Genomic DNA, 16635 nt, shown 5'->3' on the forward strand with positions numbered 1-16635 from the left:
GAAAAATACACAAATGTGGTTGTGCACACTTGTAATCCCAGTACTTGGGAGGCTGAGACTGGAGGATCACAGGTTTGTGGCCAGCCTCAGCCATTTAGGCCCTCTGCAACTTAGACCCTATTTCAAAAGAAATCTAATAGGGCTGGGGATAGAGCTCAGGTTTCTGGCTTTCATCCTCAGTACCCCCCACACACAGTCCATATCTAAAATTTTTCTCTTTAGTAAACTTTTCCAATCATCTAATAATGCAGACTAATACAATCTCTTAAGTGGTTTGACTTAATGATCTCTTGACTTCACAGTGGTGTGGAAGTGGTGTGCCCTCAAGAGAAACCATGCTTAGAGTTCTAGCGGTGTGCAGTGTGGGGCTCTCCAAGTGCTCGGCAGTGGTGAGCAAGCCCCCTGTCATACGTCAGTCTTGAGTGCAAACACAGCCCTCCACAGTGCATGGTGCCGCTGAGCCAGGGAGTTGAATAGATTGTTTTAAGTGTACTTTCAGCCTCTGGTATTCTCAACTTAAGACGAGCTTTTTAGGACAGGACCCCACTATAAGTCAGGGTGCATCATATATTACTTTTTTCTTTTTTCTTCATCTTTTTTGTACTGGGGATTGAACTCAGGGGCATTCTACCTCCAAGCTACACTTCTAGCCCTTTAATTTTTGTCTTGAAACAGTGTCTTGTTAGATTGTGGAGAGTCTGAGTTGCTGAGGCTGATCTTCAGCTTGCAGTCCTCCCTATCTCAGCCTCTCAAGTACTGGGACTATAGGCATGCCCCACCGTGCCCGGCTATTGGTGCATCATAATTATACATAATAGTGGGGCTCACTGGGATATATTCCTATATGCACATGACATCTCACTTCCCTCTTCTGCCTTCCCTTCTGCCTCGTCTGACCTCTTTCTGTATTTCATTATATTTTAAGACTGATGATTCCTACTGGGTTACTGGCCAAGGAACCTGGCTAAAGATTTTTAGACACTGATATAAGTGTTCCATTAAATGATAATAATTTTGAAAGGCAAATGATGGTAACATTTCCTGGGTCAGTTCTTGTCTTAAGGAGGTACTCCACTGGATTTGGTTATGGTGCATATTACGTTTGCTTTTATAAATTAGGCCAACACTGGGTCCAGGTTGTCCTTGTAAATGAAAATTGTGAATATTTGATATATTTTAATTATATAGGGCTTTTTTTCCCCTTGTGTGTATGTGTGCTTGCAAGTCAGCTTTATCTGATGAGACCATGTGTATGTGTCTTTTATTGTGTGTTTGTGTTACTGAGTATTGAACCCAGGAATAGTCTATCTCTTAGTTATACCCCCAGTTTTGTTTTGTTTCGAAACAGGGTCTTACCGGGCTGCGGAGAGTCTTGCTACATTCCTGAGACTGACCTCGAACCTGTAATCCTCCTACCTCAGCCTCCCAAATACTGGGATTACAGGTGTCAGCCACCACACCTGTTGAGACACTATCATTTTTAAAATTTGAATCAAGCCAGGTGTGGTGGCGCATGCTTGTAATCCCAGCACTTGGGAGACTGAGACAGGAGGATTGCGCAGTTTCAAAGCCAGCCTCAGCTACTTAATGAGGCTCTCAGCAACTTAGACCCTGTTTCCAAATAAAAATATAAAATAGGTCTGGGAGTGTAGCCCAGAGGTAGAAGGCCCCTGGGTTCCATCCTCAGCACCACTAAATAAATAAATAAATAAATAAGAAGTAATGTTAATGTTTCATTTAATTCAAGCTTAGTATAAATTTTTCCATGCATACAAATTTCTGCACACACATTTTATTATTTGGAAACATTTAAAGGTAGATAAAAGTTTAAAAGGAGTACTTGCTTAAAGCAATAAAATATGGTAAAATTTCTAAACAGTATTTTTATACAATTTGCTTTTATTGAAAATGTATTTGTTGACATACTATGTAAGACATACTAGGTAACAAATTTAGTAACTACAATATATTCAAAATAATTGTGATGAGAAATACAAGCTGAAAGATGAAACTATTTTAAAAAATAAGTATCAACCCATTTGCAGCAAATAGTGGTTGACTAGACTTTACATTCTAGGGCTGAAACCTCAGGACCTGCTGATGCCTATTCTGTGCTGAGCAGAGTTCAGTATGCATGGCTCCCATCTCACCAGGTAAAGCAGACCAAATGGAAAACAGCCAAACACCTGTAACTGTCGAGGGTCACGGGCTTCCTCACGTTATGAGGATGCCCAGACCTTGGCTAGTACTAGAGGAGCTTGGCTACTGGAGTCATTTCATGTAGAATTTGGTATAAGCAGATCACTTTTTCTTTTTAGAAGTTACTAAGTCCCGTTGGTACCATTGCTGATCCTTCCTCAGTTCCAGAAGCTTCTGGGGTTTGTAGCTCTTGACAATGGTACTTGACTTTCAGTGGTTTGCCAGGGTACCAGACCAAGTGAATACGACAGGGAACGATTTCCTGGAAAAGAGTTATAAAATGTCATAACCTGTGAAGATTGAGGGTAAAAAGAATCCCCCGAACAATTTTGTGTTTTACCTGTGTTGAGAATTCATGAAGTAGAACAGTATAATCAAAATCAATCGCATGATCATTGGTTTTCTAGGGGAAGAAAAGAAGAGTTAGTTCCAGGAGTTTGGGTGCTCTTGTTTAGGAGGGGGCCTTGGCTCCCCTGCCTCCTTCCAGATCTCAGCCTCATTCCCTTGTGGTATCCTGCATCGAGATGTGGAAGCCTGGGGTTCTCATTTTGGTTTTGCGGCTGAGCTATATGAAAGTAGGGCTGAACGTCAATATTGCTTTTTCTCTGTTATTTATAGTTTTTGGTGGAAGCAGGGCCTGTGGGGATAGGGAGACCCTCTCTGCCCCCTTTGGGATCTAGATCCGTGAATGCACCTCCAGCTGGTAGGTTAGCCATGCTGTACCAGCAGCAGGTCAAGGGGGAAGGCAACCAGCCTTTCTAGGATGCCCGCACAGGCCAGGTTCTGCTGCGCTTTCCACATTCTCCTGTACCTCTCCTATCTGCCTCCCCACCCTTACCATAGTAATACGCCATAAGCCTGGGTTTACAGGAGAGGCAGCTTGAGGTTACAGCGAGTGACAGCTGCAGACCAGCCCCAAGTCAGCCGACTCCAGCACCCACGTTCTTCGTGTTCAGTACAAGAAGCTCTACCACGCCATCCAAAAACCAAAGTGTGCTTTTTAGTAGGCAGGCGGTTGTCTTCGCATCTTATTTACTTGGGTATCTGTAAATTTTTCTAGTGATCAAGCCAATTTCCTAATTTCTTTTTGACATTTTTCTTTTTATTTTGGGAGTTTGGTTTTTGGTTTTTGTTGTAGGAATTGAACCCAGGGACATTTTACCTCTAAGCTACATCCCCAGCCCTATTTTTTAGTTTTTGTTTTGAAACAGTCTCTCTCTGAAGTTGCTGAACTGGCCTTGAGCCTATGTTATCCTGTCTCAGGCTTATTGTGCTTGGTGATAGGAATTAAAAACAAAAACAAAAAACAAAAAACCTTCAATTTGGAGGCCAGGCATGGTGGTGCACATTTATAATCCCAGCATTCAGGAGGCTGAGACAAGAGGATCATGGTTCATGGACAGCCTCAGCTACTTAGTAAGGCCCTTCACAACTCAGTGAGACCCTGTTTCAAAAAATAAAAAGACTAAAAACAATAGGGCTGGGGGTGTAGCTTGGAGGTCTCACTGAGTTGCAAAGAGCTTCACTAAGTAGTAGCGGAGACTGTCCTCGAACCGTGTTCCTCCCATCTCAGCCTCCCAAATGCTGGGATTACAAACGTTCCCCGCCACACCCTGCTAATCTACCAAGTTTTTATTGAGACTAGTAAAGAATATGAAAAAATTAAAAAAATAACGTGATACTGAGTTTTGTTTTCCCTTTGCCTACATGGATGGAGACTTACAGGCCAGGTCACTGGCAGTAGGTGGGGAGGGTACTATAGGGAGAAGGTCAGAAACAGGCTGCCTTTATATGGTGGGTTTTTTGCCTTATTGGGAAGATTTCTGTTCTGCCTTGCACTTTACCCATGAGTGTTCAAAGCAAGAGTCTGAGCCATAAGCTACAAAATCAGAGAATTCAGCAGGACATTCCATGTTTCTTCACAAGAGAACAAATGATAGGAAATTCCAGTTAAAGGTTTCCCCTCTATACCTGTGGGTCTGCATACATGCACACAGCCAACCAAGGATCAAAAATAGTTTTTAAAAACTATACTGAACATGGACTTTTTTTTAATTGGCACTACTCCTTAAACAGTGCAGTATCGCAACTATTTATACAGAATTTATATTAGGTATTATAAATAATCTAGAGATGATTTAAAGTATGGGAGAATGTGCATAGGTAATACACAAAATTTTTTGTGTGACTTCAGAATCTGTGGGTTTTGGCATGTGTATCAGCAGGGCTTGGGGGAGGTTTTTGCAGATAGCAGCCAACTGGATCGGGCTGGTATTGCCCCTTTGGTGGTATATTTTGCCTTGCCTGAGCGTCATTTATTTGATGACTCTCTTGACCTCGGAAAGAAATGGTTTTCTATCCCAGGATGTTCCACACCAGCTGGCTGCTGAGTAATATGACAATTATCTTGGACTTCTGTGCCATCTGTACTATTTCTCAAGGCTTGACTGTTTACCATGTATTTTTATAATTTAAAAATGTTGTTTTTTTGGTTTGTTTTTTGGTGGTACTGGGGTTCCTAGAAACTCTTCTACCTCCGGGCTACACTCCCATATTTTTTATTTGGAAACAGGGTCTCTTAAGCCAGTGAGGCTGCCTTCGAACCTGTGCGATCCTCCTGTCTCCACCTCCCAAGCACAGGGATTACAAGCGTGTACCACCACACCCGGCTTAATTTCTTTTTTCTTTTTCTTTTTTTTTTTTTTTTGGTGGTACTGGGGATGGAACCCTTTTACCTCCGGGCTACACAATCCCAGACCTACTTTTAATTTCTTTTTTCTTTTTTTCTTTTTTTTTTCTTTTTTTTTTTTTCGCCTGGCTTAAATATTGGTTTTACTCAACATCCCCCCTCCCCGCCCCCAGGGCAATACCTTTTGTTTTTGTTTTTGTTTTTTTTGTTTTTTGCAGTACTGAGAATGGAACCCAGAGGTATTCTACCCCTGAGCTACACCTCCAGCCTAATTTTTAATTCTCTATTTTGAATCAGGGTCTCACTAAGTTGCAGAGGGCCTAAGTAGCTATGGCTGACTGTGAACCCGGATCCTCATGTCTCAGCCTCCCAAGTACTGGGATTACAAGCATGCGCCACTATGCCCTGCTACCGTTTGCTTTTTGACAGCAGCATTTCTGAAGGAAATTATAGCCATCTCCAGATTTTAGGGGAAAAAAAAAAAGGTAGAGCTTAAACAAATGATGGAACTCAAATCCACGTGACAAACTTGTGCTAAGAACACAAAATGATTGTTACTTTTAATGCAAAAAATTGAATTTTAATGCTTGGAAACCTTGTGCCATTTGACAAAGACCTTCCTTGGTAAAGTTATTGATACACCCCTACACTATTGCTTTTACAGAGCTTCCTTCACCAGGAGGGAGCATCTTTAAAGCAAAGAACACACACAGCCTATTGAAGGGCTGTAGAAAGGGATCCGCACTTCCCGGGCTGGGTTGGCAAAGTGCTGGGATCAGGCTGCCCTCACCAGGCCAAGCTCTGCCAGGAAGTCATTATTTTTAATACTATTCAGAAATAATCTCTTTGGCTTCTATTCAAATCATCACAAATGCCAAATCCTGTAGTCCAAATTGATGGTGATTTATTGTTGCTGGTTCTTTTCTTTTTTTGGTAGCTGTTATAGTTAGATATAAAATATCCCTTAAAGAGCTCACTTATTAAGCCGGGCGTGGTGGCACACACTTGTAAACCCAGCATTTGGGGGGCTGAGACAGGATCACGGTTCAGGGACAGCCTCAGCTGCATAAGGAGGCCCTTTGTAACTCAGTGAGACTGTTTCAAAATGAATAATAAAAAATAGGGCTGGGGGTGTAGCTCGGAGGTAGAATGCCCCTGGATTCCCTCCCGAGTACCACAAAAAATAAAATAAAAAACCTCACTTATTAATGTTTGGAGTGATATAATTGAGTCATGAGGGTTGCAATCCCCTAAGTGATGTAATGGATTTACCTGGGCGGTGCCCAGTAGGCAGGCAGGGGTGGCTGGAGGGGCTGCAGCGCTGGGGATTGTCTTGGTTCCTCCTCCCCTGCTCTGTCCTGTGACCAGCCTCTGGCACAGCCCCTTGCTCTTCCTTCTCTGCCTCCTGCCACCAGCCCTCTCACCCGCAGTCTCTGGCCTCACATGGACTGAGCCCCAAACTATATGAAACAGATCTTCTTTCCTCTAAGTTACATGGTCAGATCTTTAGATTATGGCTGCAAGAATGCCGGTTGGAACAGTAACTGAGAACTTTAATCTCTGGAAACAGTGGAAGTGGTTTTTTTTTTTTCTTCTCTCTCTTTTTGGTCCTCTTCAACCTGTGATCCACCCACTTCCCCTCTAGCAGAGAGTAAGTGGGCTTTGTTATTAATATAAGCTATCAGAATGGATTTCTTAGCAGACTTGGGGTACAGCGATACGCTTCTGTTTAGATGTTTAGGTGCTCAAAAGTCCTGATGCCACATGGTAAGAGTTGGGACAACATGCAGTTTTACATGGTTCAGTTCATATATCAAAAGCCAAGGGCACAGAGAAAGTCCTTATCCATTTTTTTTCTAGCCAGTGTATTGCCCTTGTCCTTGCATGGTCTTCGTGGCGTTGGGAATGACATCTACTCTTCTGTTCTTCTTTTCTAAAGAAAGAATTGTGTCAGTAAGATGGGTCTTGGTTTACAGTTGCATCTCACTTTGCTCATTTGCAACTGTGATTATGGAAGCTTTCATCTCCTTACACAATTGCATTAAAACATGAGCTCACCCCTGAGGACAGGGATGATAATCCCCACCAAAAGGCTTGAGAAACCGTGGTCCCTGTGCTGTGTGAGCACCCGCGGGTACTTCCTGCCTCTGCACTATCTTGGCTTCATCTGCCCTGTTGCCAGCGACAGTGTCCCAGCACGGTGCTCAGATCTTCTGCTCTTAGTAACTTTGAAAACTATTGTGTGGTGCTGGGCGTGGTGGCGCACGCTTGTAATCCCCGCGCTTGGGAGGCAAGGACAGGAGGATCGCGCAGGTTCGAAGCTAGCCCCGCGCGCTGGCTTAGGAGACCCTGTTTCCAAATAAAAAAAAAAAAAAAATGCAAAAATAGGTCTGGGAGTGTAGCCCGGAGGTAGAAGGGCTTCCAGGAACCCCAGTACCACCAAAAAAAAAAAAAAAGAAAACTATTGTGTGTTTTGCTTATGGCTTGTGTTGCTTCTTCTCTTGCTGAAAGATCAAGGGAATACTTGGTGGCAACTGAATAGCAAGATTTGAAAGTCTGTATTGGAGAGGTGCCCATAGTACTTTCCTTTAAGAGAATTCTAAGCTGCAATGCACATCAAACTTGGTACCAGTCTTCCCACTGCTCCGTGTTTTAAGTTTACGTTTATTCAAAGGCATCGATCAGCTTGTTATCCCTCAACTAACAGCCCTAAGAGAGGCAGTTATTTGCCTGGGGTGACCTAGCAAGTCAGTTGCGTATTCAACTATTATCTAAAAAATCAAACCCCACAGGGCAAAAACAAAAACAAACACATGCTCACTCAGTGATCATTTTCTCTCACTTTTGATTTTTAACTGTGTGGCTTACATGTATGGGCCAACTGTCCCACCTGCAGTGAGAGAAAGAGAGAAACTTATCTAGCAAAAGAATTAGCACTGTATCCTCATGTGCTATATAGCACCAACCAATTAGATGGTGATTCCTATTGAAAAGCTCTTGGTAGGGAAAAGAAAGATTACAATGAACGCATTAAAGAAACATCCAATTTCTAAAATAAGTAAATAGAAATATAAGTAAAGAAAACATTAGGTTTTAGTCGATGCATCTGTGGCCTTTGGAAGGAACACCAAACTCTCATTGGCATGAAGTATGCTAAGCTAATGCTGGGCAAGTCCCTGCACTCAGAAGATACCAATGATGATCTACCCATGAGTAAATCAAGGAAAAATTGAATTATAAACACTGGTACTTAGGACTGGGTTAGCTTGCCCTTAGAAACATGGATTTCATTTATTCTGGGAATCTCTTTCCCTGTACATCATACTTGCCTGACAAATACCCCTGTACCTTCTTGGCGCCAACACCCACATGGCAGAGTGGCTGGTCCTCTGACTTAGCCCTCACGGGGCTGTGGGGCGCATGGCGCTTGCCCACACTCGCGGCACCTCTGCCTGGCTGGTGCCTTTGCCTCTCACTGAGGATGAAAGTGGGGCAGGGGTAGCATGGAGTTCATGAACACCTACTGGCTCCCGTCTTAACTTCTGCCTCCTACCAGCAGATGGGTGCAGTCCTCTGCCCTTCCTCCAGGGGACTCTGCTCCTGTCTGAGAGCTGGGGCTAGAAGGTTCTAGAGTTAAGCCCTCAGATAAGCTATTTCTGTCTACACCGCAGCCTGTGATCTTATCCAGTGTTGTGGCCGTAACTCTTGGCCCATTCCCCTCCTCAGAACTTCAGGCTCCTAAGTCTAGATGATGACACCTATTCTCCACCTCGTTATAGGATGTAGCATGCCACAAGTCAGGATAATTTTCTCCCAATTCTTTCCTTCAATAGTCTTACCCAGTCAGCAAACGAAAACTTTGTCCTCCTGTCTTGGCCTCCCAAATGCTGGGATTACAAGTGTGCGCCACCATGGCTGGCTTTCCTGAGTGGGGCACAACTCACTCTCCGTTCCTCATTTCATGCTCAAATGAGCCCTATACTAGACTATGTGTCTCATTCCTGCCTTCCCTTTTCCTACTGTTTTTCTCTGTAGCACTTACCACCACTTGATGTCTATTTACTTGTCTACAAACTCACTGTCTTTTTCTTCTCTCACTAGAATTAATCCCAGTGAAGTCAATAACGTTGTGGCTTTTGTTCATTGACGTATCCTAAATTGATACCTGGCTTGTTGCAGGCGCTCATGTATTTGTTAAATGAATGAAATGCATTAAAACTCTTGCCATGAAGTTAGAAATTCACATTAGTTTAGCTGGGCGTGGCGGTGCGCGCTTGCAATCCCAGCACTTGGAGGCAGAGACGGGATTGCCAGTTCCAGGTCAGCTTCAACAATTTAGCAAGACCTGCTTCAAAATTAAGAAGGGTGTGGGGTGTAGCTTGGAGGTAGAATGTTCCTAAATTCAATCCCCAGTACCAAGAGAAACTTCACATTAGTTCAGCCTATGAACCCGACATTGGTTACGTCTCTCGTGTCAGCAGTTAATTTTCAGGTCTCTTACCCACTGCTTCACACTACTGAGCTGGACCAAGTAGTAGTGTAAAAACTGAGTCGTCTTTTCCCACATCACGTAAGAGCTGCCCAGAAAAGCCAAGTTCCAGAGGGGTCTCAGTGAGGGATCAATATACCCATGACTGTCTGCAAGGGAGAAGAAAGTACATTGATAGTAAGGCATTTTTTGAGACAAAATGTCAGAAGTTTCAATAAGGTTTAAATTTAGTCCTAACCAGCTCATGTCTCACAGCAAGGCCATGAGTCAGACATGTGACTTCTTTATATCTGCTTCTGTGTTAGTGTGGAGACTACATGCTTTGACCTGCCATACCGAGTCAATCTCCAAAACAACATGGGGGCTGTTTGCTATGCTACACACACAACAGTAAGAGCTGTAATACTAAAAGTTCATCTAAAGCTTTGTTGTTTGAGAAGCATTATTAATAAGGTTGAAAGCCAGGCGTGGTGGTGCACGCTTGTAATCCCAGCATTTGGGAGGCTTGAGCCAGGAGGATGGTGGTTCAAGGCCAGCCTCAGCTACTTAGTGAGGCTCTTTTCAACTCGGTGAGACAAAGAATAAAAAATAGGGCAGGGGATGTAGCTTGGAGGCCGAATGCTCCTGGGTTCCATCCCCAGACCCACAAAAAATAAGTTAATTAATAAGGTTGAAAGTTATCACTGATCTCTGCATTACATGGTAGTCTGAGTCTAAATATAATGCTTCCTGAGGTGCCAGAAACCCCTCTCTGACCACTGGCTTTAAAGCCAATCGCTTCATCCACAGCATCTGTCAGTCTTGTTGAGCAAATCAAGAAATCAAATAGGTTTTGCCTATGGCATAGTTTGGGGACCTAACATTTGTAATCCAGAAAACTTTTTTTTTAAGCTACTTAATATCAGACTGCTAGAGGCAGGGATACAATTATTAGTAATTTATTCTTCATGACAATTTTCTTTTTTTTTTTTTTGGTGGTATTGGGGTTCCTGGAAGCCCTTCTACCTCCGGGCTACACTCCCAGACCTATTTTTACACTTTTTATTTGGAAACGGTCTCCTAAGCCAGCGCGCACGGCTGGCTTCGAACCCGCACGATCCTCCTGTCTCCGCCTCCCAAGCGCAGGGATTACAAGCGTGCGCCACCACGCCCGGCTCTTCATGACAATTTTAGGCAGTGATTTACAAGATCATTCTTCATGGATCATCATTTTCTGCAATTTGTTAGAGATACTTTAATCTACATTAAGACTCAGTAGTAGCACAATACAGGAAGAAAACTCATGAGAAAATGAATTCTTCTTGGTAGAATAGTTTTTAGCATATATTCTGTTTGTTCAGAGGAACTTGATTTGGCTGGTTACAATGGTTGGTGGTTTGGAGATTCTTCCCTTTATAGTCCTGTGAGAGACACTGAGATGGTCTCTGCTCCATGTGTGGAGGGTACAGAAATGCAGCAGACAGGTTCCTGGGACAGGAGAGAGCAGAGCTCAGGGCGGAACAGGCCAGGGAGGTGTGAGTGGAGAGGCCTGGGGAAGGCTTCAGAGTGGAGCTGGGGGCGGAGCCCTCGAGTGGGGGAGGGGCACGGTTGCCCTGGATGGGAAGGAGCCAGGATGCTGGGCACGGTGCAGTGTGTGGCCTGTGGCAGCTGGTGGGTGTGGGCTTCGATCTGGCAGTAGTATGGGAAGTGGGCTGCTATGTGCAGGGCAGAGCACAGGCGACTGAAATCCAAAGACTAACAGAGGCTGTGGCAGCATCCTAGGAAGACGCGATGCTGGGTTAGGGGAAGAGGAGATGGTCCAACATGCTTTGTGAAGGTGCACCCGATAGGAAGTGCCAGGTCCCTAAGTGTTGGGAGAGGAACCGTTAGTGGCACGGCTTCTGGTAGCAAATTGTGAAGAGGAGTAATATTACTATAGAAAAACCAGAGCTGGGCGTGGTGATGAACACTTGTAATCCCAGTACTTGGGAGGCTGAGACAGGAGGATCACAGGCTCTCAGCCAGCCTCAGCTACTTAGGCCCTTTGCAACTTAGATCCTGTTTCAAAATAAAGAATAAAAAATAGGGCTGGGGGTGTAGCTCAGAGGTGGGTTCAATTCCTAGTACTATGAAAGAAAGAAGGAAAGAAAGAGAGAGAAAGAAAGAAAGAAAGAAAGAAAGGAAAGGAAAGGAAAAGAAAGGAAAAGAAAAGAAGAGAGAAGAGAAAGACCAGAACATGGGAGCCTGGGTTAAGGCAGGCTGAGTCTGGTGTGAGGTTTATTAAATGCCTTGTGAAGAAAACCACATATCCTGTGAATACTACAAACCAATCAAGGAGGAGAAAGCAGAAAAGCCCCAAGCCTCAGCAGCCTGGGGTCCCGGCGACTCAAAACGGTGGTTCTACTTGTCTATATAGAGTGGAAGCTGGCTGGGACAGACAGTTGGTGTGCAGTCTGTCCGAAGGGCAGAAGGGATGAGGAAGGAGCTGAGTGGTGGTTGCTCTGTGAGGTGCTTGGTCAGCATTGCCCCTGGCCTGGGCTGTCTAGAGGACAAGACGACAGGACTGGCTGAAAGATACTGATGGGCAAAACCATGGGAGAAACCAGAGCAACTAGTCCTAAGGGTGGATAAGTAAGAGGAGCCTTGGAATGAAGGGGTGCTAGAGAAGGCCCAGGAATGGGGAGCAGGAGAAGTGAGAAGCCAAGTGCCAGCCGAGCAGGCTGCGCTCCGGGAGGGGACGGATGGGGAGGCTCCTGCACTGCCCGTGGAGTGTGACCAAATGTCAGAGGGGCGGGGTGACGAGAGGGTGCAGCTCTTGCAGAACGTTTTTAGAACCAGGTGGAGAGGTGCAGTCTCCCCCCATCATGGGTCCGCGGTCCCCGGGACCTGCCCCAGCCTCCTGCATGTGGGCTGAGACCTGCAGCTTTGTTGCCCTTCTCTGGCAGCTGCTGTAACTGGGTTGTGCCATTTTTCTGCCAGAAGATGTTATTAATCAATAGGGGCTATAGGCGGCTGTTCTTATGTCATTGGAGAAAGTATGCTTCAGACTAATGTTTTCTGACAAGGACATCGGCATTGTATGAATGAATCTGTCATTTATCCCTGGTGTAAGTGGCACACCATTAGTATTTCAGAACAGTCTATGGGAAGGACTCTGAAGTACCACTGATAACATCTTTTTCTTTTTTTGCCATGAAGGGCTCCCAGCATCCCTGTCTTCACTGATCAGAGCCTCCATCACACGGCTCCCCAGCACGCCTCTCCCTCCCTGCTGTTATGGGTTTAGAGGTGTGGTGTCCACACCCATCACCCAGGACAAAGTAAGCTACACCGTGTGACTGGTAAGGACCAGCCCAGAGGGCTTCAGGAGCACACACAGCTCCACAGCCCTGCTGGGGAGGCTTACTGGGGTCACCTATGGGAGGTGCATAAGTTCATTAGAAAAGCAAAATTTGGACTCATAATGAAAGCAAGATAATTACTTTTTTGGGGCACTAGAGATTGAACGCAAGGCACGTTATACCTTCACTTTAACCCCAGCCCTTCTTAGTTTTTATTATGAAACAAGGTTTCACTTAAGTTTCTGAAGCTGTCCTTAAACCTGTGATTCTCTTGTCTGACTCCCAGGTACTGGGATTATAGGCATGTGCTACCCCACCTGGCTAAGATAACTACTTTTTATTATTTTTATTTTTTGCAGCACTGGGGAATGAACCCAGGGGCATACTACCACCAAGCGATACCCCTAGCCCTATTTCTAATTCTTTGTTTTGAAATAGGGTCTCACTAAGTTGCAGAGGGCCTCACTAAGGTAGCAGTGAGGCTGGTCATGAACCACGATCCTCCTGTCTCAGCCTCCCAAATGCTGGGATGACAAGCGTGCACCACCACGCCTGGCTGATAATTACTTTTAAAGGGAAAAACCAATGTGGAGTGAGGATTAGATCTTCCTACCTATTAATTATCTACAGCAGTGCAATACCTTGGGTTGATTAAATACCAAGCAGAATCTAAGATCTGAAATGGCCACTCAAGGGATTATCCCCACAGGTTTGTTTTTTTGTGTGTGTGGTACTGGGGTTCCTAGAAGCCCTTCTACCTCCGGGCTACACTCCCAGACCTATTTTTGTATTTTTGAAACAGGGTCTCTTACACCAGCACGGGTGGCTTCGAACCTGCGCGATCCTCCTGTCTCCGCCTCCCAAGCGCGGGGATTACAAGCCTGCGCCACCACGCCCGGCATCCCCACAGTTTTGACTCACTTTAAAATCAACCCTTTTTTTGTTTAGAGTAGATAATTGTGTATATACTGGCAGGCTATAAATAGCACCATGAGCATCTTTGCTGGATCTATAGTGAGAGCAGAATGTGTAAGTTCTGTGGATGAAAAGGTACCCTCTGTTAAGGTTTTATAGTAGTAAGGTTTCATAGTAGCCACATCAAGACAGTATTATAGACGGACCATATGAGTACACAGGACTGACTCACTGAACAGGTGCTTCTGAAGGGTATCCACAATCTAGTGACCCAGTAGCAGATATTCAAAGAAAAGGTCCTGGACAGTTTCTAAACTTGTGTTTTAAGGAAAATAGATACGCCCTATTTCTCTAACAAAAGGAGAAAAAAAAAACCCCGAAATAACTATTAAGAGTTCTAAGTATCAGTCCTTAGCTCACTTATTTCCAGCTGTGCTGAATATAGACACATTCTACCACATCAAATGCCTTTGAATTGCTTGACATACGTCTTTGGCACAGAATTCGGCCCAAGTTGTCAGAGAACTGCTATGTGAGAATCCCCCACGCCTCTGAACTTTAGAGATGTGAGAAGCGGTGTTCCACATCCTGGTCTTTAGGAACGTAAGTGGATGGGGACTGAGGTGCTCAGGAGTGGAGCCTGCGGGCCCTCCGCGGCTGACCTGAATCTACCCGGCGTCCGGGATGCCTGGCTCTGAGCCTGCGCCGTCTCTGTGCTGCGGCAGTCAGACCTCAAGCGTGGTGCCCTAGTGCAAGTCCAGAGTTGACTGTGGTTTGGAAACTGGGTTTTCCAGTAAGTGCCGAGTCTGCCGCGGCCCCTACGCTGCTGAGTGCCAGAACAAATGAGCCCTGCTCCATTGAGCTGAGTCACGGCGAGGACAGGATCTGTCCATTAGGCACAGCACCACTGTCCATTAGCCCCTGACCCGAATGAGATTATGAGCTGATGCAACTGGGCCACAGCCTCAGAGTGGCCCTGACAGCCCCCGGCCAGGGCGGAGCTGGAGGCGCTGGAGGGCTGCTCATCATCTGCAGGCTCCACCTGCCAGAACCTCCAGAAATGTCACGCCAGGTCTGGACTCCACCCTGAAGACCACACCCTCACCCCAGTCCTGTTGCAAGGGCTTCTTTCTCTTTCACATGTTAAGCTCTTGCAGGGCCCTTGTTGGGGGTGGGCATGGGTAAAGAGATCCAGGTAACTCCGCAGGAGTTAACTACATTGTGCTAAAGATGGACAGCAGAAAAGGGTTCCTCTGAGTTTTGTTTCAGTAACCAAGCACACCACAGTATTTTTTTTTTTTTTTTTTTTTTTTGGTGGTACTGGGGCTGGAACCCAGTCTTTCTACCTCCGGGCTATACACCCAGACCTGTTTTCTATTTTATTTGGAAACAGGGTCTAAGTTGCTGAGAGTCTTACTAAGTAGCTGAGGCTGGCCTCAAACCTGTGCGATCCTCCTGTCTCAGCCTCCTGAAAGCTGGGATTACAAGCGTGTGCCACGACACCCGGCGACAGTGGTTTTAATGTAGTAATTGCATATGTTCGCTCCTGAGTATTGAAATTCCACATTCTGACATACCCGGGATGCTGACGATGTCCAGTGGGCTCTTGAGTTGCTTCAGCTGTTTGTAGAGCTGGTAATCCTCCTGCTGTCTTTTCTGTTTCTCCATGAGCCGTGTGCAGGTTATATTGATGGCTGGTCTGGGTTTCTCATTCTTGAAAAACACCTGAGCAGAACATTTTCCCGGATGCGCCTCACCTCCCTGAAGTAAAGACGTGGAGTTAAATAGGATGGTTCCTTATCATCCCTCCTCCTACACACAGACAAGACCCACAGGATTGAGAGCGGTTCCTGTGCGTGGACGGTCTGCTCTAGAAGTAGATCAGTAGATGTCTGTTTTCCCTTGGTAGGAAGGAAGTGGGTGTTCACTCTCTGTTATTGTTTGAACTCTTGTCTTCTTTGGAATGTTCCAAAGAAACATTACTGATGTCCGCTGAGCACCGCAAAGCCCCTGGACAGCAGACACCTGGCTCTCTCTCCTGCATCAGCATAATGCTTGGTTGGATGTTAAGGACACTAACTTGAAGCCACATGTGGTGGTGCACATTTGTAATCCCAGTACTTGGGAGGCTGACACAGGAGGATTGCAGGTTCGCAGCCAGCCTCAGCAAGTAGGGAGACTCATCAACCTAGTGAGACCCTGTTTCAAAATAAAACTAAAAAGGGGGTTGGGAGGTAGCTTGGGAGTAGAATACGCCTGGGTTCAATCCCCAGTAACACACACACACACACACACACACACACACACACACACAGTAACTTGAGCTTAAAGATGAAAGTCGTGCCTAACAAAAATAACAATCTTCATGCTATCTTATGAATTCCAGTTTTAAAGACTAAGATGTTAAAGTTTAAAGAGGAACCTACTCTGCTCACAGCTAGAAAGCGGTGTCCCCGGACCCGAGCTCACTGCTGTCTGACCTCAGGTTTTTTTTTTTGTTTTTTGTTTTTGGTGGTACTGGGGGCAGAACGCAGAGGCTTTCTACCTCCGGGTTATACCCCCAGCCCTATTTTCTATTTTATTTGGAAACAAGGTCTCACTAAGTTGCTGAGAGCCTCACTAAGTAGCTGAGGCTGGCTTTGAACCTGTGCGATCCTCCTGTCTCAACCTCCCAAGCGTAGGGATTACAAGCGTGCGCCACCACGCCTGGCTGACCTCAGCTTTCTAACTGGGTACCACTCTACCACTTGCCTCCAAGATCCATCTAGGAGTGGAGGCACAGATCGTTCAAGGGGGCTGACTCCTCCACTGCGCAATGCTTGCTCACTCTCAGATTTAAATGGAGACATCCTGGGAATTCTGGGGCCACCCTCAGCTATGTCCATCCAGTCATCTGAGCTTCAGTTGACATCAGCTGTGCCTCATTCCTGGGAGGGGGATGGTTCTTCACACCTTGGGTTACAGATTCCTTAACACGAAGGTAAGAGCCAGAGAATCTATCCTAGGAAAATGTCCTTGCTTGT

At 45.5% G+C, this 16635-nt stretch overlaps 1 protein-coding gene across 1 annotated transcript in view; it reads right to left on the bottom strand.

Annotated features, from left to right (window-relative positions):
- Nucleotides 1–2314: 2314 nt before the first annotated feature.
- Nucleotides 2315–16635, bottom strand: part of RARRES1 (retinoic acid receptor responder 1) — a gene marked incomplete at both ends in the record, with an annotated part of 32296 nt that continues 17975 nt past the window's right edge. The window contains 4 exon segments of the mRNA XM_080696592.1: nt 2315–2461; nt 2540–2602; nt 9390–9526; nt 15190–15373. Coding sequence (XP_080552718.1) covers nt 2315–2461; nt 2540–2602; nt 9390–9526; nt 15190–15373 — 531 coding nt within the window.

Source organism: Muscardinus avellanarius (genome assembly GCF_963383645.1).
Source record: "Muscardinus avellanarius genome assembly, chromosome: 5".
NCBI classification, from domain to species: Eukaryota; Metazoa; Chordata; class Mammalia; order Rodentia; family Gliridae; genus Muscardinus; species Muscardinus avellanarius.